Below are 22,881 nucleotides of genomic sequence, written 5' to 3'. Positions count from 1 at the left end.
TCTCAACATGGGCGCCCAGCGACCGGAAGCCCTCGGCTCGCTGCCTCCTGTTCGAGTACACCTACTTGCAGCAGTTGCCACGCGACATCTGCAGGCAGCTCTCGGGGAAAGCTTCGAAGTTCCTCTGAGGCTATCAGCACACGCCGTCGAGCTGTCGCTGGCCGGCCAGCAGGAAGTGTGTGTTGGAAGCCCTGGATTGTATCAATTCAGCGGTCTAGAACCACGCCCACAAGAGGCTCCACGGAGCTGCAGACCAGGCAAGTGACACAGGAGCCAGGGAAAAAGATGTGGTGCTCTCACCACCTATGCTGGGGGGCAGTGGCCCGCCAATGCCGCCAGCTGTGTGCATTCCCTGGAAACCCTGGCCATCCCGGGGTGTGTCACATCTACTGCCGGTGGTAGATCATTTTACACGGTGGCCGGAGGCCATCCCACTCGTGGACATTTCCGCCCAGTCGTGCGCTCGGGCCCTTGTGGCAAATTGGATTGCCCGCTTCGGGGTTCCCCTGGCTATCACTTCAGACAGGGGCACCCAGTTCACATCGATCTGTGGTCCGCAATGGCCTGCCTGCTGGGGACGCAGCTCCACCATTCGATAGCATACCATCCCTAGTCGAATGGGTTGGTAGAGCGGTTCCACCGCTGTCTCAAGGCCGCCCTGAAAGCTCACCTTACGGGCCCGGAGTGGATGGATGAGCGGCCATGGTGTTGGGGATTCGTACTGCCTCTAAAAAGGATTTGGCATCATCCTCGGCAGAGTTGGTGTATGGCGCTCCGCTCACCGTCCCAATGGACACAAAGTAACTCAGCAGGCCTGACATCAACTCTGGGGAAAAAGGATGGGTGACATTTTGGGACCTTTTGGGAAAATATTAAGACTTATCAATGTGTAGGAAAAGTAGGTAAGAAAAAAAAAACTTGAAGTATATGTCCTTGAGAAGTTATTAATTTAACTTCATGTACAATCATTAAAATATAATTGCTCTAGTAAAATCAATACTTTTGGACATTGCTACCAGTACAACCTCAGACTTAATTCCCAAGTTCCAGCATCTATACACTCTTGTTTCACTAGAAACAAACTTGCCTCCAACTATGTAATTACCTCTGTGTTCCTTATTCCATAAATGATTACTTCAAAGATGGGCCTAAAGATCAGGCTATAGATAAAGACAATAATTAAAAGAATGTTTTCTATATCTCAGTTACTAAATGAAAACACACCACAGCAGTTCCACATTGGTTTTCAGTTTATACTGTAAGTGATAGGAGCAGAATTAGGCCATTCGGACCATCAAGTCTACTTTGCCATTCAATCATGGGTGATATATCTTTCCCTCTCAAACCTATTTTCCTCCCTTCTCCCCATAACCTCTGGTGCCCATACTAATCAAGAACCCAATTTTTTTGGGAACGCTCTGACCAACATGCTTTACCCACTCATTATAAGATACGCGCATTTAGAAATTTACAATGAGAATAAATGAATTAGTGGGACAGTAATGACAGATTGAAGTAAAAAGATGATTTCTAAGTATTTTAGTTGGTCATATCCTCAACATACATATTCAAAGGTTCCCAGTAGTGCTGACTTCTTGCAAGTGTTGGACTGACTCACTGCTGCATTCACTGCATTGCAATTTCCATGTCACATTTTCGTTATTTGGTGAAAGCATCTTTGTTTAGAAATTCATCCTCAGTTACTAGCAATAAATGCGTATTATGGTGTCATCATATTACATTCTGCCCAGGGCCGGATTTACGTATAAGCTAGACAAGCTTAAGTTTAGGGCCTCGCGATCTAGGGGGGCCTATGCTCACTGCACCAAGGTGTGTTATAATTTTGAGATAGTGGCGTTGTTACAAAACCTACCATCAGTGGCGCTGTGGGATAGTGGCGTTGTTACGAAACCTACCAGTGGTGGCGCTGTGCTTGCGATTCCGGAGGCTTTGGTGGTGTGGGGGGGGGGGGGGGGGAAGGAGGGATTAAAATGCAGGTGATGTATATATTCGTTGTGGGGAGGAATTTGCTCCACAGATCCTTGCATCATTGGAAGTGCAGGACAACGGAAAAGGTATGTAGTTTATTTAACACTTTTCCCTCGTCGCTGCACAGGGGGCCTACACATCTCCACGCCGCACAGGGGGCCTACACATCTCCACGCCGCACCTGGAGCGGATGCACCTCGCCGCCGCACGGGGGGGCCTAACAAATTTGCCGCCGCACGGTGGGACCTTCCCAATTTGCCGCGGCACCTGGGGCGGACGCACCTCGCCGCCCCACCTGACCCGTCGAACCTCGCCGCCCCACCGACCATCCGCCCACCGGGACCTCCCACGCTTTGCTCGCCACTCCACCGCCCTCCAGCAGCCTGCAGCTGTCGCCTTACCTGCAGCCTGGACTCATCACCGGGCCTGAATTTTCCACCAAAGATACTAGAAGAGCTCCTCTAGTATCTTTGGTTTCTACGCTGCAGATTCCCACTACCCTGGGTTTGACTGCGCTGAGTCCTAATGCTAGTCTGTTCCACTGGGTCTTCCCCATTCCCGTCAAACCACGTGACCCCCCCCCCCCCAGCTCTTATTAAGTAGTGAACCTGTTTGTTTAGTTATGTTAGCCTTTTTCAAGCAGATTTGATTCAGATGTGAATCAGGTTTTGCAATATAATTGTCAATAATTAACAATTCTTTAAGAAATATTTCCCAACTATTATACAGATTTTTCTTTTTTCACTCAAGTGCACTGCATTTTGTCAGAATGCCCCTTCAAGTTTATTTATTTTTATTTATTTGTTTTAATTTATTTTATTATTTATTCTAATATTCTAATATTCTAATAACCGTTGAATATTAATTTTTCTTTTTCTTTTCAGATTCCAATCTGAGCATGAGTAAATAAATTTGAAAGTGGTGCTAGCAAGCGCAAGAGAAAGAGACTTGAAAATGATACGGTGAAGAAGTTAAGACCAATCACTGCTTTCTTGGGTCAGCCACAGACAGAGGCAACAAGTGCCAGCGGTGAAGCAGATACATTGCTACTAACACAAGGAAATCAGTCTGGTGGAGCTATCCAGCCATCTACTAACATTCAACCAGAAGAAAACTTCCCTGAAACAGAAACAGCGAAGCAGGACGTGGAACAGCAAGCTGAATATGAGGAAGCACCATGATGCCGGCACAAAATGAAAATATAGAACTGATTGATGATGCCAAATATAGATGTACTGCAACAGACGTTGGTTTGTGGACAGAATTATCGCATGAGGACGTATCGTATTGGGTAGAAAGCGGCCCCTCTCAAGTTCAGCATCGTTGTGGACCGTTTTCAAATTCCAAGCGAGTGTATAAAAGTCAGTCTAGGTCTTGCACCAAGGCTCTTTTTTATTCAACAAAAGTCAATGGAGAAACATAAAGCCGAGAGTAGCTTGTGTATTCTCCCTCAAAAGGCCGGATATATTGCTTTGTTTGTAAACTCTTTCCAAACATTGCGTCTTATTCTTCTGCTACATCTTTAGCTTCTGAAGGGTTTGATGATTGGCGAAACCCCTATCTTAACCAAACTCATGAAAACTCAGAGAAACACAGGAATGCCATGTTGACCTACTTAATAAGAAAGCGAGGGCAAACGTTAACTTCAAAGCTACAGGAACAAATAAAAGCAGAGCAGCAGTACTGGCGGCATGTCATGGAGAGAATTGTTGCCGTAATATGCACTCTTGCCGAACGAGGCTTACCATTCAGAGGAGACAATGAACAATTTGGATCTCCAAATAACGGCAATTATCTTGGTGTTTTGGAGCTAGTTGCAAAATTTGATCCATTTTTACTGGCTTATATCAATCGGTATGGAAACTCCGGATCAGGAAATCCCTCTTATTTGTCAAAAACTGTATGTGAGGAAATAATTCAACTCATGGCAAAAAATGTTAAGGATGCAATTCTGGCTGACTTGAAAAAGGCTGGATATTTCAGCTTGTCAGTGGATTCCACCCCTGACATTTCACATACTGATCAGTTGACTTTAATTATCAGATATGTATCACCTGAAGACGGTTTACCAAGTGAGAGATTTTTTAACTTTCCTTGAGCTAAAGGACCACTCAGGAGAAAGCATGGCTGATTTTGTGTTTAACTATCTCACCACTGAGCTTGAATTTGACTTTAGAAAATGCCGAGGGCAGTCTTATGACAATGCTGCCAACATGGCTGGTAGGTACAAGGGTATGCAGCAAAAAAATCCTCGAAAAAAACAAATTTGCAAGATTTATTCCAAGCACTGCTCACTCATTAAATTTGGTGGGCCGTTCGGCTGTTGATTGCTGCCTTGATGCAGTGAACTGTTTTGGAATTATCAATGATATAAAAAGGCGGCCAGCATCATCAGATATCCGCACCATCCTGGCCACACACTCATCTCACCACTGCCATCGGGAAGAAGGCACAGGAGCCTGAAATCTGTAACATCCAGGTTCAGGAACAGCTTCTTCCCTACAGCCATCAGGCTACTAAACACTACAACCTCATATAAGCTGCGAACTACAACAGATTATTATTATTATTATTATTATTATTATTATTATTATTATTATTATTATTATTATTATTATTATTATTATTATTATTATTATTATTATTATTATTATTATTATTATTATTATTCTATTATTGTTTGTTTGTTTTTTGAGTATGTGAGTATGTGTATATATACACACACTGAGGTTTTTATTTCTCTCGTTTATCATATTATTTACGGTGTACTATGTTTACATATTCCATTGTGCTGCAGCAAGTAAGAATTTATTTGTTCTATCTGGGACATATGACAATAAAACACTCTTGACTCTTGACACTTTTTTCCAAAGGTGAAGATTGATGTTAAATACTAGAGGGCATAGTTTTAAGATGAAAGGGGTAACCTTTAAAATACCTTTGCAGAGGATTTTTTTTAAATATAAAGGTTAATGGGTGGTTGGAACATACTGGGGTTTTAAACTTCTGCGTTTACCGAATGTTCTGCCAATTTGCTGCCAACGGTAGCAGGAATCGTCATACTGTCTTCAGGTAGGAGGGGTGGTAGAAATTAAATCACTACCCAGAACAGAGATAATCCCTTCAACGTAAGTACAGATTGCCTTTTCCTTCTAACACACAACCTTTAAAGAAACATGATAATGCTGCAGACAGGATTAATATTGTTGACAGCTGTGACCATTGACTCCAGGAATGCACAACCTTTAGTCAATGCCTACGTGCCTGCATCTTTTAGATGAGATTAGATTAGATTAGATAGCCTTTATTGTCATTCAGACCGAAGTCTGAACGAAATTGAAGCAGTCATACATACAATACAATACAATAAAAAACAACAATAAACACATATTAACATCCACCACAGTGAGTCCACCCAACATCTCCTCACTGTGATGGAGGCAAAAGTCTTAGGTTTAAATGTGTTTCATCAGCAAATAAACACAAAATGCTAGAGTAACTCAGCAGGGCAGGCAGCATCTCTGGAGAGAAGGAATGGGTGACGTTTTGGGTTGAGACTCCAGCATTTGTGTCACCCATCCCACTGAGTTACTCCAGCATTTTGTATCTATCTTCCGTGTAAACCAGCATCTGCAGTTCCTTCCTACACACCTGTTTCATCAGAGACAGGTGGAGATTAAGTTGTAGGTTTTACTTTCAAACTGAGATAACGTTCCAGGTCCAGGACCCTTTGTCAGAACATTGAACATCTTACCTGAAACATCTGTCTTGGACCTGAAACTTTAACTGTGTTTCTCTTTCTACAGATTCTATCCGACCTCTTATGTGCCTCCAGCATTTTCTGCTTTAGCACGAGCCCTTTCCCATTCAGCAGATGACATGTGCAAACTCACATGTGGATTCTGAATTTTGAAGTGTGATTGCAGCTGTTCAGAGGCTCAAAATGGGATGACAGCAGGATTTGAGTATAAGTGCAGGGAGGTTCTACTGCAGTTGTACAGGGTCTTGGTGAGACCACACCTGGAGTATTGCATACAGTTTTGGTCTCCTAATCTGAGGAAAGACATTCTTGCCATGGAGGGAGTACAGAGAAGGTTCACCAGACTGATTCCTGGGAAGGCAGGACTTTCATATGAAGAAAGACTGGATAGACTCGGCTTGTACTCGCTAGAATTTAGAAGATTGATGGGGATCTTATAGAAACTTACAAAATTCTTAAGGGGTTGGACAGGCTAGATGCAGGAAGATTAGGCAAGGCAAGGCAAATTTATTTGTATAGCACCATTCGTGCAAACTGCAATTCAAGGTGCTTTACAGGAAAGAAAAAATAAAATAGTCAATAATTAAAAATTGCAAAATAAGCAATACGACAAATGTATGAATAATAAAACAACGTCAATGAAACAATAAAACGATTTTAAAAAGCACATAAAAGGGTTAAAATTAGACGGTTAAGATTACCTGCATGTCGGGTTATGGAAAAGCTATACTAAACAACAGTGATTTTAGGCCTGATTTAAATGCGCTTACAGTTTGTGCACACCTCAGGTGTTCAGGGAGCTTGTTCCACAGGTGTGGAGCATAAAAACCAAATGCTGCTTCAGCCTTTTTAGTTCTGACCCTGGGAACACTGAGTAAACCTGTCCCTGAAGACCTGAGGAGTCTAGGCGCCTCATATACAACAAGTAGGTCAGAGATGTATTTTGGACCAAGACCATTCAGTGCCTTGTAGGTCAGTAACAGAATTTTAAAATCTATCCTCTTACACACAGGGAGCCAGTGCAAAGATTTAAGGACAGGTGTAATGTGGTCCATTTTCTTGGTGTTGGTCAAGACTCTGGCAGCGGCATTTTGGATAAGCTGCAGTTGTTTAATTGATTTTTTATTGAGACCTGTAAAGATGCCATTACAATAATCTAACCTACTAAAAATATATGCATGAACAAGTTTTTCAGTGTCGTCTTTGGACAGAAATCCCTTGATTCTTGCTATATTTTTTAGATGGTAATAGGCAGATCTGGTAATGGTCTTTATATGGCTGTTAAAATTCAAATCCGAGTCCATAACTACACCAAGATTTCTGGCTTTGTCTGTGGTTTTCAGTGCAATTGAGTCGAGTTGAGCACTCACCTCTAGCCTTGATTTTTTGGGAACATAGACAATAATTTCTGTCTTATTTGTATTGAGCTGGAGGAAGTTCTGGTTCATCCACTCATTGATATGTTTGACACACTGGCTCAGTGAGTGTAGGGGACTATGGTCATGTGGTGACACTGCGATATATAGTTGTGTGTCATCGGCATAAGTGTGGTAGGATATGTTAAAATGCTCTATGATCTGAGCTAGGGGGAGCATATAGATGTTGAACAAAATGGGTCCAAGAATGGAGCCCTGAGGAACCCCGCATGTGAGTTTTGTACGTTCTGATTCAAAATTACCGAGGGAAACAAAATAATCCCGATCTTTCAAGTAAGTTTTGAACCAGTCCAGCACAGAACCAGAGAGTCCCACCCACTTCTCCAGTCGATCAAGCAGTATGTTGTGGTCCACCGTATCAAAAGCAGCACTGAGATCTAGCAGTACCAAAACTGAAGCTTTTGATGCATCACTGTTTAGATGTATGTCGTTTAGGACCTTAGTGAGTGCAGTCTCGGTGCTGTGATGTGGCCGAAATCCCGACTGGAAAACATTAAAAATATTGTTTTGGGTCATAAAGCAGTAAATTTGTAGCAGTAGATTATTCCCGATGTTGGGGAAGTCCAGAACAAGGGGTCACAGTTTAAGGATAAGGGCCTTTTAGTCTTTTAGTCTTTTAGGGCCGAGATGAGAAAAACATTTTTTACACAGTGAGCGGTGAATCTGTGGAATTCTCTGCCACAGAAGGTAGTTGAGGCCAGTTCATTGGCTATATTTAAGAGGGAGTTAGATTTGGCCCTTGCGGCTAAAGGGATCAGGGGGTATGGAGAGAAGGCAGGTACAGGATACTGAGTTGGATAATCAGCCATGATCATATTGAATGGCGGTGCAGGAGGCTCGAAGGGCCGAATGGCCTATTCCTGCACCTATTTTCTATATTTCTATGTTTCTATTTTTGAAATTAGATAAGCAGATTGGCAATCCACTCCATCTGATCCCCATTCAGATGGGGGTCAAATAATTCCTACAAATAGAACAAAATCTAAATTGTAAGAACAACATGAAAACTCAATTCAACACCTGAGGCAGCAATGCTTAGATTTAGTCAGAGTTCTATTCACGAGGAGCATCCATTTGCAACATTTCAAAGGCAAAGTGAGCAAAATTTGGTCCCACTGTCACAGTCTTATTATTTGCAACACTGACAGGTACATGTTGCAGGCAGCAATCTATCACATTCCTGGCTGATCTGAAAAGTTTTTTTGATATGATCTTCTGGCAGGATTCACAGTCTTCTAGTGAATTGAAGCCTTTATTCTGCTCTCCATCTTCAAAGATTTATTACAGCTAAAACCGGTGAGGAGACCAGTAGGAACTAGTTTCTAGATTTGTATCTCACTTACTTTGAAAATAATATAGAGGGTGCAGACTGTAATGTATATTTCTGTACTTTTGGTTTGCACTATTGGTGCTGCAAATGGAATTGCAAAAGCTATGGAGCATGGTCACATCCACTTAATTTATGCAACAAGTCAAAGTCTCAAACAAATAAATACTTTGATAGATCCTGCCATGTAAATGAATGTGTGTATATATATATATATCATATATATATATATTTATATATATGTATACCTATCCACCCATCACTTGCCACGCTTTGTCCCATCCCTCACCTCTTTTCCAGTTTACCACAATTGGCCCAAATAAGAGTCCCGAGCCAAAATGGCACCTATCCATGTTCTCCATTTACGCTGCCTGACCTACTGAGTTACTCCAGCACTTTGTGTCTTTTTTGGTAAACCAGCATCTGTGATTTCTTATCGCCATGTATTCTCTCTTTTAATGCAATCATAAAGACTTTACACTACCACATAACCATTGGCAGAAGTGACTAACATAAGAATACAAGAAGATGGAAGCAGGAATAGGCCAGTCAGCCCCTCAAGCTTACCACATTATTCAACGTGATTATAGCTAATCGGCTCCAGGCTACATCTTCTCTTCTGTGCCCATTCCTCATAACCCTAGATTCCAAGATCTTTCCGAGTCAACACTTCTCACTTGATTATGATTAATGTATCCAATGAATAACTACTTTTTTTTACTAACTTAGAACGTAATTTTTATTATGAGGAGTTTTGGAAGCACAAGATCCAATATCTTAATAGTTAAGGGTCAATTAAGGGGAGAAAACACTTTTTTTTTTAAACACATTTTTATTATTGACAGGAAATAGAAATACTACAAGATTTCATTCGAAGCATATGTTCCATAATAGCATAGTGATATCAGATTTTTTTGAAAATTATTTAAAAGTTTTTTAAAAATCAAGAAATACTAGTACAAAGATGGTTGGGACTTCAATTCTAAACTAAAATCTTGAACATTACAAATGTTTGTTATAAAATCTAAAGCAAGATTATGTAAAATCAGCATAATATTCCACACAGTAAACTGAATGCCAAACTAATATTTTTTTCAGGTAGTTAGTTAATGTAAAATAAACAGTGAACTTATTAAATAATCTTACAATGAGGTGCTGATTAACATTAAAGTCTCAATGTGTTACACAAAACTTTCCATATGCCCCTTTATTAAAATGTGTCATATGTTGTATAAAATTCTATTTTCCATTTGCTGGATTATATCAACCCATTTAAATTACACAACCCTTCTGAAATAGCTGAGAAAGGAATTTCAGATGAATGAGCATAATAAGTTTTCACATACCGAGTCCTGTAAGGTAATCGTGAGGCCTGGAACAGTTCCTTACTTAGAAATCAACATGATTAAATGTTGCCATAGTGCTCTATTGTACAATCAGTGCACAAAATTAGTGTCTGAATATTAAACCGTATCTGTAAAGAAACACAATTCAGTGTTCAAAGGCTCCAATAGCTAATTTAGCAATTTCCTTTTTTCCAAAATTCTGTCAGTATGTGAAAAAAATAGACTAATGCATTATTCAAGCAATATTGGACACATGAGAGTACTGTCTTGCTAAACTAATTAGAAGTAGAATAACTGAAGGATAAGTCTGAAGGTCAAGGCTATCAATCATCTCGCAAATCCTCATTTTGGCAAGTGAGTACATAGAGCTCATTACTGTTACCATGCCTTAAGGAAAGCTATTTTTCAGTTTATACCATAAAAAGAATCAGATATTGCTTCACACAATCCTGTTATGTCTATGTATAAATCCACAGCAGTAGCACATTGTGATGTCCATGCTGCCTTACTGATCCTGGGATGACATTTGGGAATGCAGTCAATCAAATGTAAGTTCAAATTCCATGGACATGGAGCTTCAGTGGTTGAGTTTGGCTTATAATTGAGCCCAGTAGTCACTAGAAATTGTTAAAGATACGACTTAATCAAAAGGCAAAACTGATAACCATGACAATTATATATTTTCTTTATCACAAAAGATGTCAATTTAAATTGGCATTCTTTGTTTTACATCTGGTAATCCAGCAATTGATATTCAATAAAGGCACATATACACAGTGAGCCAGATTTTGTTGGAATAGAGCAATTTGTTTTAGGGGGGGAAAAAAATAGATTTATGCCCCTGTCCCACTTAGGAAACCTGAACGGAAACTTCTGGAGACTTTGCGCCCCACCCAAGGTTTCCGTGCGGTTCCCGGAGGTTGCAGGTAGTGGAAGCAGGTAGGGAGACTGAAAAAAACCTCCGGGAACCGCACGGAAACCTTGGGTGGGGCGCAAAGCCTCCAGAAGTTTCCATTCAGGCTTCCTAAGTAGGACAGAGGCATTACAGACGGTAGTTGGTTAATGAAGAGGTTTCATTTTAACAAATGTCCATGTCGATTCTGGCTATGTCAGAAAATACTCAAAATCATATCTGCAGAGTTTTTGTAATGAATGGCAAGACTGGACTGATAATAAAGAACAATTGCTAAAACTGGAGATAGAGGGGAAACTAGTTTTGCCATTCATGGGACATGAATAATATTATGGGAGCTTGTTTGAATCTCAGTTATTCATAACGCAGAGATGTACCCACAAAAAATACTGGAAACCATCTCTGATACAATGGTAGACATCAAATGCTGGAATAACTCAGCAGGACAGGCAGCATCTCTGGAGAGAAGGAATGGGTGACGTTTCGGGTCGAGACCATTCGTCAGGGGAGTGGGCGGGACAGAGATAGAATGTAGTCGGAGACAGTAAGACTGGTGGGAGAAATGGGAATGGGGAGGGGATAGAGAGGGAGAGCAAGGGCTATTTGAAGTTAGAGAAGTCAATGTTCATACCGCTGGGGTGTAAGCTACCCATACGAAATGTGAGGTGCTGTTCCTCCAATTTGCACTGGGCCTCACTCTGACAATGGAGGAGGCCCAGGACAGAAAGGTCAGATTGGGAATGGGAGGGGGAGATAGTGCTGAGCAACCGGGAGATCAGGTAGGTTAAGGCAGACTGAGTGGAGGTGTTCAGCGAAACGATCATCGAGCCTGCGCTTGGGTCATGCCGATGTACAGAAGTTGAACAGAAGCGGATACAGTAGATGAGGTTGGATCAGGTGTAAGTAAACCTCTGCCTCACCTGAAAAGACTGTCAGGGTCCTTGGATGGAGTCAAGGGGGGAGGTAAAAGGACTGGTGTTGCATCTCCTGTGGTTGCAGAGGAAAGTAACTGGGAGGGGGTGATTTGGGCGGGGAGGGACGTTGAGCAGGGAGTTGCGGAGGGAACGGTCTCTGCGGAAAGCAGAAAGGTGTTAAGATGGGAAGATGTGGCCAGTAGTGGGATCCCATTGGAGGTGGTGAAAGAGTTGGAGGATTGTTTGCTGTATGCGACGGTTGATGGGGTGGAAGGTGAGGACAAGCGGGACACTCTCCTTGATGCGAATGGGGGAAGGGGGAGCAAGAGCGGAGCTGCGGGATATCGAGGAGACCCTCGTGAGAGCCTCATCTATAATGGAAGAGGGGAACCCCCGTTTCCTAAAGAATGAGGACATCTCCGATTATCTAGTATGGAAAACCTCTTCCTGGGCGCAGATGCAGCGTAGACGGAGGAATTGGGAGTAGGGGATAGAGTCATTACAGGAAGCAGGGTGGGAAGAAGTGTTGGCTGGAAAGCTATGGGAGTCAGTAGGTTTATAGTAGATTTTGGTCAATAGTCTGTCTGGAGACGGTGAGATCCAGAAATGGTAGGGAGATATCGGAAATGGTCCAAGTTAATTTGAGTGCAGTATAGAAATTGGTGAAGTTGATGAAGTCAGTGAGTTCTGCATGGGTGCAGGAGGTAACACCGATGCAGTCGGCAATGTAGAGTTCGGGGATAGGGCCAGTTTATCCCTGGAACAGTGATTGTTCGACGTACCCTACAAAGAGGCAGGCATAGCTGGGGCCCATGCGAGTGCCCATAGCCACGCTTTGGATTTGGAGGAAGGAGGAGCAGTCGAAGAAGAAGTTGTTGAGGGTAAGGACCAGCTCTGATAGGCGGAACAGCATAATGGTGGACGGAAATTGGCTGGTTCTGTGGTCGAGGAAGAAACTGAGGGCTTTAAGACCTTCCTGGCGGGGGGATGGAGGTGTAGAGTGACTGGACATCCATAGTAAAGATGAGGGAGTGGGGGCCTGGAAAACGGAAGTCGTTGAAGAGACGGAGAGAGTGTGAGGTGTCTTGGACATAGGTAGGGAGGGATTTGACCAGGGAGGATAGGATGGAGTTGATGTATGTGGAAATTAATTTGGTGGGAAATGAACAAGCAGAAACAATGGGTCTGCCAGGACAGTTCTGTTTGTGGATTTTGGGGAGAAGATAAAATCGGGCCGTGCGGGGCTGGGGAACAATAAGGTTGGAGGCTTTATAGGGCAATGAGCCGAAAGTAATAAAATCAGAAATGGTGTGTGATATTAAGATCTTGTGCTCGTCTGTGGGATCATGGTCCAAGGATAAGTAGGAAGGGGTGTCTGAAAGTTGTTGCCTAGCCTCAGCCCGGTAGAGGTCAGCACGCCAGGCTACCATGGCACCTCCCCTGTCGGCGGGTTTGATTATCAATTTTCTGAGAGTTGTCGTCTGCCCTGATACTAGGGCATTGCGAGCTACAGTGCATCTGGTTCCTTGATATGCAGTGTAACAAATGGAGCACTGCCTTATCTCATGAGAATAAAGGAATGTCAAATAAATGAAGGATGAATTAAAAAGGAGTGAAGTGGGAGTATCCAATATCAGAGAAAAAGAAAGGGCAAAACACGATTCAGAGAGAGATAAAAGAGAGTTAAAAGAAAACAAAATAATTGAAATATTGAATACTAAATTTTGCTAAAGAAAGGAACTTTATTCCTTGGAGTGCAGGAGGATGATGGGTGATCTTATCAGGAGGATGGAGTGTGATGTGTGGTGCTACAGAAGACTGTGGAGGCCATCAATGGATATTTTTAAGGCAGATAAATAGATTCTTGATTAGTACAGGTGTTAAGGATTATGGGGAGAAGGCAGGAGAATGGGGTTAGGAGGGAGAGATAGATCAGCCATAATTAAATGGTGGAGTGGATCTGATGGGCCTATTGGCCTAATTCTGCTCCTACCACTTATGACTTTATAGAGGTGTACAGTATGAGATTATGAGGGGAATATGAGATGAATAGATAGGGAAAATGCACACTTTTACCCATAGATTTAAGGAGGTGGGGGGGGGGAGATTTAATATGAACCTGAGGGGAAACTTTTTTTACACAAAGGGTGGTAGGTATATTTCAAGTTGCCGGAGGAAGTAGTTAAGGCAGGTGCAGTCGCAACATGTAAAATACAATGGGACAGAGATGCATGGATAGAATAGGTTTAGAGGAATATTGGCGAAATGCAGGCAGGTAGGACTAGGAGATGGCGCATGTTAACCGATGTGGGAAAGTTTGGCCAAAGGGCATGCTTTCCATGCTGTATGGCTCTATGACTATAAAGGAATCCAATGCATAAAGAGGTGAAATTCCATGTTTATTAATATTCTGCAAAAGATTGATTAGAAGTCATCAATAATCATTGCAATGTTTTATAGAATGTGAACCCCTTTTATTTTTAGGTTTATTTTTCAGTAATTTAAAGGATACTTAATGTGCAAATATCGGGAGGTTAAACACATTTCAGAGGTTAATGCAAATTACCTGCAACCTTTGGTTGACAAAAGTGCTGGAGAAACTCAGCGGGTGAGGCAGCATCTATGGAGTGAAGGAATAGGTGACGTTTCGGGTCGAGACCCTTCTTCAGACTGACCAACATTTGGTTGTTCACTATTTACAAGGTACCCTTCCATTGCTATTAGTTGCTGACCAATTTGTACACTATTCGGATCATGCACCATTTAAATTCTGTTACTCTTTCAGCAAAATCTGACACAATATTTCATAATTAAAATCTTCTTGGAGTTTTTTACCTCACATTACACTGTAAGACAGTTTTGCAAGTTGCTAAGTCATACGTTGGTCTGCTGGAAGGGACCATTCCAATTAACAAATTGGTCGAAATTACACAATTAAAAAAACAACTGAATACTCATTTGTGCCTGTGCAAAGTCAAAATCCTAAATGTTATCCAGTTTAGTTCTGTTTAGTTGGCATCTTCTTAAACAAGCCCTTTATCAAAAATAGTGAATTAAGTTTAACAGAGATTTTAATTAAAAAAACTAAAGAAAGACTGGAATAGTTGAAGGTTTAAATAATTTTCTTGTTTAAAACTAATATGGAATATGATTACTTCCATTTTAGTTTTCATCATCTAGATGTATATACATCTCAACTAGCAGCAAATCACACCGTAAAAAATACATTCAATTTCAAATAAACTCACAATGTAAAATTATGTACATATTTTGGAGGCACGTTAAATACTACACAGATTGCAGTAGCATTTGAATATGCATTGTAAAGTACCTGCTGAATGAGTCTTAATGCTTTAGTTAAATGATTATTACCAAATGTTTTAGACTACATTTGCACTTAGCAAAAAAAAACCCCACTAATTATTGAAGGAGACATGTATCTTTGTCAACATGTTCTACAGATACATTGATGGGTTAACAATGGAAGATAAATGTGTATAAATATTTTCTCTTTATATGACATCTATTTATCTTGTTATGATATTAACTGAAATTATGTATGAGCCTTTAAGTTTCCCCAGAAGTGGTGTAGTTGTGGAGCGTGGGGTGATTGAGACAGAAACTAATAAGATCTGGCACCTGCTATATGAACACATTTGGGCAGGACTGGTTAGTTGTATAATATGTATTGTATAACAACACTAAAGCAAATGCAAATTTCTTCTTTCTTACATGTTTGACGGAATGGTCAAATATGTAATAGCTTTCTATGTAACCTTTATAAATCCTGCCGGATTTTCTTTTTTAATGTGGTCAATAAATATATCTATACTTTTCCAGTTTGGATGTTGGTGTCTGGGCAGGATTTTTCAGGAATATCTCCAGCTCCAGGGCAGCACAGTGATGCAACTGGTAGAGCTGCTACCTCACAACGCCAGAGAACCAGGTTTGATCTTGACTCCGTGTGCTGTCTGCGTGGAGTTTGCACGTTCTCCCTGTGATCGTGTGGGTTTCTTCCAGGTGCACCTGTTTGCTCCCACATTCACACAACTTGCAGATTTATGGGTTAATTGGCCTTTGTAAAATTGCGCCTAGAACATAGACTAGTGGGAACGGATGATCGATGGTCGGCGTGAACTTGATGAGCTGAAGGGACTCCTTCCTCGCTGCATCTCTTGGTGAAATAGCATAGATGACAGCCGATCAGTTTTATTATTCCTTCCCTAACTTTTCACAAACATTCCCCCCCCCCCCCCCCTTCATCTCCAACAGCTAGGGGACATTTCCAGAAGCTAGTCCAAGTGATTATTGTTATGCTAAAGAAAAGACGGACTCTTTGAACCAGAAAATAACGTTGCGTTATTCCCTCCAACCATTTGTGCATATCCTTTATCTCAGCATATTCAAAACAGAAACCTTTTTTTTCACAAAACATGGAGTGCTGATTGGCCTCTTCATTAATATAGTCCACTTCGATGATGTCACTCTAGCTACTTATTAAAAACAACAAGATTCAGTACACTTCCTTCAAAAATAATGTGCAAATTAACTTCAATGACATGGAATCCTTTATAGCCGTTGGGCAAGTGCATGAACTCATAGCTGTTTGACATGCGTACGTACCAGCCTAAAATCAAAGCCATTAGATTATTTAACAAAATCCAAGATTTGAATATTAAATCAGTTCTATTCATTGCAGGCACTAAATCATCAATGTTTGCTGATATTAACTAACAAAAGCTTGAGCGTCTGTGTAGGCTGAAAGATCAGTCTCAAAGAAGTCCTCCAGCTTCCATTGGAGGGTCTCAAATGTTGGCCGTTCACAATCTTTGTCTTTCCAACAATCTATCATGATTTCATACAGTGGCGGGGGGCATTCTGCAGGGCAAGGCATTCTGTATCCTTTTGCCAACTCCTGGATTACTTGATAATTTGTCATCCCTGAAATAAAGAAAACGTTCAACATTTTACAAAATTTTAAAAACACAGAAACAGTTAATAAATGTGCCAAAAATTTCACAAAAGTTACATATTTTTCATTTTTAACTTTTTATTAAAAAACTCTTCAAAAGCTATTAATAATTCCATGAGTGGGGTTACTATTCTCATCTTCAGACAGTATCTGCCGCATGTATTTAGTCTGCCCGCAGCAATATTCGGATTTGCAACGAGTTTGTTTGCTAGCAAAAATATGATACACATGCGGAAATTGTTCCTAATTTGGATTTCCATTTGCTCAAACCGCTCCAGAAAAGCTCAAGAAGGAAGGAAAGATGTCAGCATCTTAGTGATCCTGAATTTGAAGGACCTGTCCCACTTAGGCGATTTTTCAGCGGACTGCCGGCGACTGTCAAGTTCACGGCACTCGCCTGAAAAACCGGGAACTGGAACGGCGACTGTCAGAGTGAAACACACAGACACACATATCGCGAAGGCGGGGGCCAGGGCAAATCGGGGGAGCGCTGTCTGAAATTCACACGGTACAAAGCCAAAGTGATACAGACACACACCACGATGAACAGTGTACGTTAAGTCCTTTAAAAGAGGGGGGAGGGGGGAGGGGGGAAGGGGGGAGATGGGAGCGGGGGGGGGGGGGAGGAGTGGAGACACTTTTAAGAAGCCAGACAACTTTTAATAAGCCAGTGATACACAGCTGTGAAGTTTGGCGGGCATTTAATATTGCCGGTCAGTTATCCTTGGTTCTGAAAACTCGTGCTTGCGTATTTTTTCCCCAATGAGCCAATGAAAATGCCCGGTCAGCAAAGGCAATTAACTAAAACAACCTACGACTACCTCGACTACCCATAACTATATGGCGACCCCACTACAACTGCACCTACAACTACAGGATTATTGATTTTTCCATGGCGACCAATTTTTGATCGCAGAAAAATTTTCAACATGTTGAAAAATTTGCGGCGATCATACTGTGGCCGCGACTAGTTCCCAGAATGTGGGAACTCCTCGCGACTACGAAGGAGACTCACCAGAGACCACCAGCGAACATCTGGCGACCATGTGGTGATCATGTGGCGAGCGCAGAGTCTCCTGCACAGTCCTAAAAAGTCGCCTAAGTGGGACAGGCCCTTATGGATATTAAGTGATAAACTAACCTGGATACGGCATCTTTCCGTAAGTGATCATTTCATACAGCAGTATTCCAAAGGACCAAACATCTGATTTGATGCTGAACTTATTTGAATGGATGGCTTCTGGTGCAGTCCACTTCACAGGAAATCTTGCTCCTTCCCTTGCTTCATAAATATTTTCATCTTCTGCCTAATGATATCAAAAATGGTATCAGTAACCATGTATCTAACAGTTCAAATAACATAATAAATTATATTGACAAGATATTGGCGTTATATTTTGCTGATCAGGGCTCAATGTCCACACTCATTGTTCAGAATCAGCATTGCTCCTCACAACCACATTCAGTCGTCCAACATGCATATCAGCCCATGTCTGTTGTTTAAATGAACAATAAAATGAATGGAATATAATTGTTATTCTTACCATAAAAACTCGGGCAAGTCCAAAATCAGCTACCTTACAGATGTTGTTCTCCCCAACCAGAACATTCCTGGCAGCTAAATCACGATGAATATAATTTTGAACTTCCAGATATGCCATTCCTGAAGCTACTTGCGCCGACATTTCCAGTAGGTCACTTATGGTCAAACTCATTCCCTGCTTTTCTGTTGAAATTAATATATGGCAAATATTACATTTCAAAAATTATTTCCATTTGTCCTTAAACTGTCTTATCTGGTAATAAATAAATCACTGGGTCTTAAACCTCTCTTTGCCAAGTGTCTTCTGACAAAATTAAAGTTTGAATACAAGATCTGTTTATCATGAAATTGAGCTCATTGTACAGCCTTGTTTGAATTCAGAATACTTCCTATGGTTTAACTTCATTAAAAATAGTCAATGGATATTTTTAAGGTGGAAATTGACAGATTCTTTATTAGTCAGGGTGCCAGAGGTTGTGGGGAAAAGGCAGGAGAATGTGGTTGAGAGGAAAAGATAGATCAGCCATGATTAAAAGGCATAGTAGACTTGATGGGCCAAATGGCCTTATTCTACTGCGAGAACTTATGAACTCATGTATGCAGTAATTTCAATTTCAAAAACATAAAGTGCAAGTGAAATGAACTTGCCAGCAGTGGTACAATGGAAAAAGAACACCCAAAAACACAATAAAAATTTAACACAAATATCCACCACAGCATTCATCACTGTGTTGGAATGCAGAAAAATTGGCCAGTCCTCCTCCATTTCCCCCGTGGTCGGGACCTCAACCCTCCGCAGCCGCCGCTGCGGGCGTCCAGATGTGCAGACAGGTAAAAGTCCAGGTAAGTCCAGAATCAGCTCTTCCCCACCGGACACCGCAGCTTCAGGTTGGTGTAGGCCGCAGGCCGGCGGTCGAAGATTTAAAGTTCCCGGCGCGCCGCAGCCAGAAGCACCGCAGACCACAGAGCCGGCGGTTGAAGCTCCCCTCCAGGGGTCCCCGGCGAGGGACCCTGCTCCTGATGGTAAGTCCCCACCGCGCCCGCGGTAGAAATAGGCCGCGGGCCGGCGGTGGAAGCCTCTTCTCCTCCGGGGTCCCCAACGACGCATCCCAGGCTGCGTTACCTGGAGCTATGACCTTTTGTGATGAAAAGATCAACCAGATGAAATCAGACCTATTTCTTAATTTACAAACTGCAAAGGAATTTTTTCCATGTAAATGTCACCTGAAATTAAAGGTATTTTGTCAAAATTGGCATTTGCAAACCTTGTTTAGGTAGTGTAGTATTCTTGACATCTAAAGATTCTTAATCAAGATTCCATTTATTATTTGGCATAATCAAATTGAAGCAAACAAATGGCCAAACAAAGTATGGGTGAGAAAGAACTGCAGATGCTGGATAAAATCGAAAGTAGACACAAAATGCTGGAGTAACTCAGCGGGTGAGGCAGCATCTATGGAGAGTAGGAATGGGTGACATTTCGGGTCGAGACCCTTCTTCAGACTGCTGTCAGAGGGGGCGGGAAACTGATAGAAAGTGGGCGGAGACAGTAGGACAAAGGAGAACTGGGAAAGGGGAGGGGAAGGAGGGAGAAAGCAAGGGCTATCTGAAATTAGAGAAGTCAATGTTCATACCGCTGGGGTATAAACGATCCAAGCGAAATATGAGGTGCTGTTCCTCCAATTTACGCCGGGCCTCACTCTGACAATGGAGGAGGCCCAGGACAAAAAGGTCAGATTGAGAATGGGAGGGGTAGTTGAAGTGCTGGGCCACCGGGAGATCAGGTTAGTTACGACGGACTGAGCGGAGGTGTGTTCAGCGAAATGATCGCCAAGCCTGCACTTGGTCTCGTCGATGTAGAGAAGTTGACACCTGGAACAGCGGTTGCAGTAGATGAGGTTGGAGGAGGTGCAGGTGAACCTCTGCCACACCTGGAAAGACTGATTGGGTCCTTGGATGGAGTCGAGGAGGGAGGAAAATGGGCCTGATCCATTTAGGCGATTTTTCAGCGGACTGCCGGTGATGTGACTGCATAGTCCTCTACAGTTGCCTAAAAAGTCGCCTAAGTGGGACAGGCCCGAAAGGGACAAGTGTAACTTCTCCTGCGGTTGCAGGGGAAAGTACCCAGTGAGAAGGTGGTTTGGGTGGGAAGGGACAAATTGACCAGGGAGTTATAGAGGGAATGGTCTCTGTGGAAAGCAGAAAGAGGTGAAGATGGGAAGATGTGGCCAATAGTGAGAGCACGTTGGAGGTGGTGAAAATGTCGGAGGATTATATGTTGTATGCGATGGCTGATGGTGTGGAAGGTGTGGACAAGGGGGACTCTGTCCTTGTTACAAATTGGGGGAGGGGGAGTAAGAGCGGAGCTGCGGGATATAGAGGAGACCCCAGTGTGTGCCTCATCAATAATGGAAAAGGGGATGTTCCATAAAGTTCCATAAAGAATGTGGACATCTCCTATGCCCAAATGAAACACCTCATCCTGGGCGCAGGTGCGGCGTAACGGAGGAATAGGGAGTTGGGGATAGAGTCTTTACTGGAAGCAGGGTGGGAAAAAGTGTAGTCAAGATAGCTATGGGAGTCAGTGGGTTTGCACCCCTAGATGTCGGTCAGTTCTGTTACCTGCGATGGAGACGGTGAGATCTAGAAACGATAGTGAGATGTCTGAAATGGTCCAAGTGAATTTGAGTGCTGGATGGAAATTAGTGGTGAAGTGGATGAAATCAGTGAGTTCTGCATGGGTGCAGGAGGTAGCACCAATGCAGTCGTCAATGTAGCGGAGGTAGAGTTCAGGGATAGGGCCAGTGTACGCCTGGAACAGGGATTGTTCGATGTATCCTACAAAGAGGCAGGCATAGCTAGGGTGCCCATAGCTAGGCCTTGGATTTGGAGGAAATGGGAGGAGTCAAAGCGTAAATCCTGGCCAAAATAGAGCCAAAATAAAGCAGAGAATTCATGCATTTACAAGGCCTGTTTGCCCCTTTCTGTGAAAGAAGCTACAGGATGCTAGCTGGTGCCGGGATATCTAGGTCCCAGATCAATACCTCAGATAAGGAAGGTCCAAATGTCTTAGCAATTGACAGTATGTATGATAATTTTGTAGAGAAACTCTAAGGTATTGTAAATGCATGGGTTTGATTGGATTACTGCAGAGGGATTGTAAATAATGTAAATAATGTTGCAAAAACAGTTACCCTGCTGTTTGTTGATTGGCCAGAGTGTGAAGCCCGGGCTGAATTGTTTGTATTCCAGGGTAAATGTTGCATTATTCAGTTAAACTGACTTCCTTCCAGAAGCTTCTGTAAGAAACATTTTTTGGAACTCTTTGTAATTGGGTTGGGGAACTGTCAATAATACTTTGATGTAATTGATATTTATGATTGGTTTGTAAGGTGAACCACCCCTATGTTGTTCGGTCCCTGAAGGTTCGTTGACTTATAAAAGGTAGCCCCCATTTAGATCGATGTCGATCTTCTGGAAGGGCGCTTGGGACTTCGTGACATTTTGGTAGTGTCTGCTTGCACGAGGCTGAAGGGCTTGGTCAGGCAGAGACAAGGATCGAACCCACGGTGGTTTAGGTATCATATCGGGGAATTTGTTGTTTGTTCAAAAATAAAGATTAGTTGTTCCAATGCTTGATTCAGTGTTTTACTGAACTAGACTAAGGGGGGTGGGGGGGGGGGGGGGGGGTAATAGGCTAGGAGCATATTTACAAAAGGAGACATTGTTGAGGGTAAAGACCAGCTCTGCTAGGCGGAGGAGTATATGTAGACGGAAATTGGCTGTTCTGCGGTCGAGGAATAAACTTTAATACACTCCTGGATACTCCGACCCCCGACGCATGTGGCAAGGCATCCAGGCCATCACGGACTACAGACCCTCCAACACCACCCCCACATCCAGCGACGCCTCCTTCCTTGAGGAGCTTAACCACTTCTATGGCCGCTTCGACAGGGACAATCTAGAGACAGCCATCAAGGCTGTGCTACCTGCCGATCACCAACCCCTCACACTCACCCCCTACGACGTATTTGTGGCACTGAGTAGGACTAATGCACGTAAAGCTGCTGGCCCTGACGGCATCCCCGGGCGCGTGCTCAGGGCCTGTGCTGCGCAGCTGACAGACGTCTGGACTGACATCTTCAACCTGTCACTTGCCCAAGCAGTTGTCCCCACGTGCCTTAAAACCACCTCCATCGTGCCAGTGCCAAAACACTCCACTGCGGCAAGCCTCAACGACTTCCGCCCAGTTGCACTTACCCCCATCATCACCAAGTGCTTCGAGAGGCTGGTCCTGGCACACCTCAAAAGCTGCCTACCCCCCACACTGGATCCCTATCAGTTTGCCTACCGCTAGAACAGGAGTACGGAGGATGCCATCTCAACGGCACTTCACTCCGCCCTCTCCCACCTCGACAACAGAGACACTTACGTAAGAATGCTGTTCATCGATTACAGCTCAGCATTCAACACCATTATACCATCAAAACTGATCACCAAACTCGGTAACCTGGGCATCGACCCCTCCCTCTGCAACTGGATACTGGACTTTCTAACCAACAGTCTGTTAGGTTAGACAAGCACACCTCTTCAACCCTCACCCTGAACACCGGCGTTCCACAGGGCTGTGTGCTGAGCCCCCTCCTCTACTCCCTCTTCACCTATGACTGCACACCTGTAC

General features: G+C 42.9%; 1 protein-coding gene and 1 pseudogene across 1 annotated transcript in view; one reads left to right on the top strand and one right to left on the bottom strand.

Annotated features, from left to right (window-relative positions):
* The first annotated feature begins 3,169 nt into the window (after positions 1-3,169).
* LOC116973741 lies at positions 3,170-5,895 on the top strand (annotated as a pseudogene).
* A 10,011-nt stretch (positions 5,896-15,906) lies between these two features.
* frk (fyn related Src family tyrosine kinase) overlaps positions 15,907-22,881 on the bottom strand; it is a 131,665-nt gene continuing 124,690 nt past the window's right edge. Inside the window, exons 6-8 of the mRNA XM_033021139.1 lie at positions 18,202-18,383; positions 17,799-17,964; positions 15,907-16,626 (exon numbers count right to left, since the gene is read on the bottom strand). Of these exons, the coding sequence (XP_032877030.1) occupies positions 16,412-16,626; positions 17,799-17,964; positions 18,202-18,383 (563 nt within the window). The 3' untranslated portion in view covers positions 15,907-16,411. The remainder of the gene's footprint in view (positions 16,627-17,798; positions 17,965-18,201; positions 18,384-22,881) is intronic.

This window comes from Amblyraja radiata, chromosome 5 (genome assembly GCF_010909765.2).
Source record: "Amblyraja radiata isolate CabotCenter1 chromosome 5, sAmbRad1.1.pri, whole genome shotgun sequence".
In the NCBI taxonomy this organism is placed as follows: domain Eukaryota; kingdom Metazoa; phylum Chordata; class Chondrichthyes; order Rajiformes; family Rajidae; genus Amblyraja; species Amblyraja radiata.
This window is presented reverse-complemented; position numbering and strand designations above follow the sequence as displayed.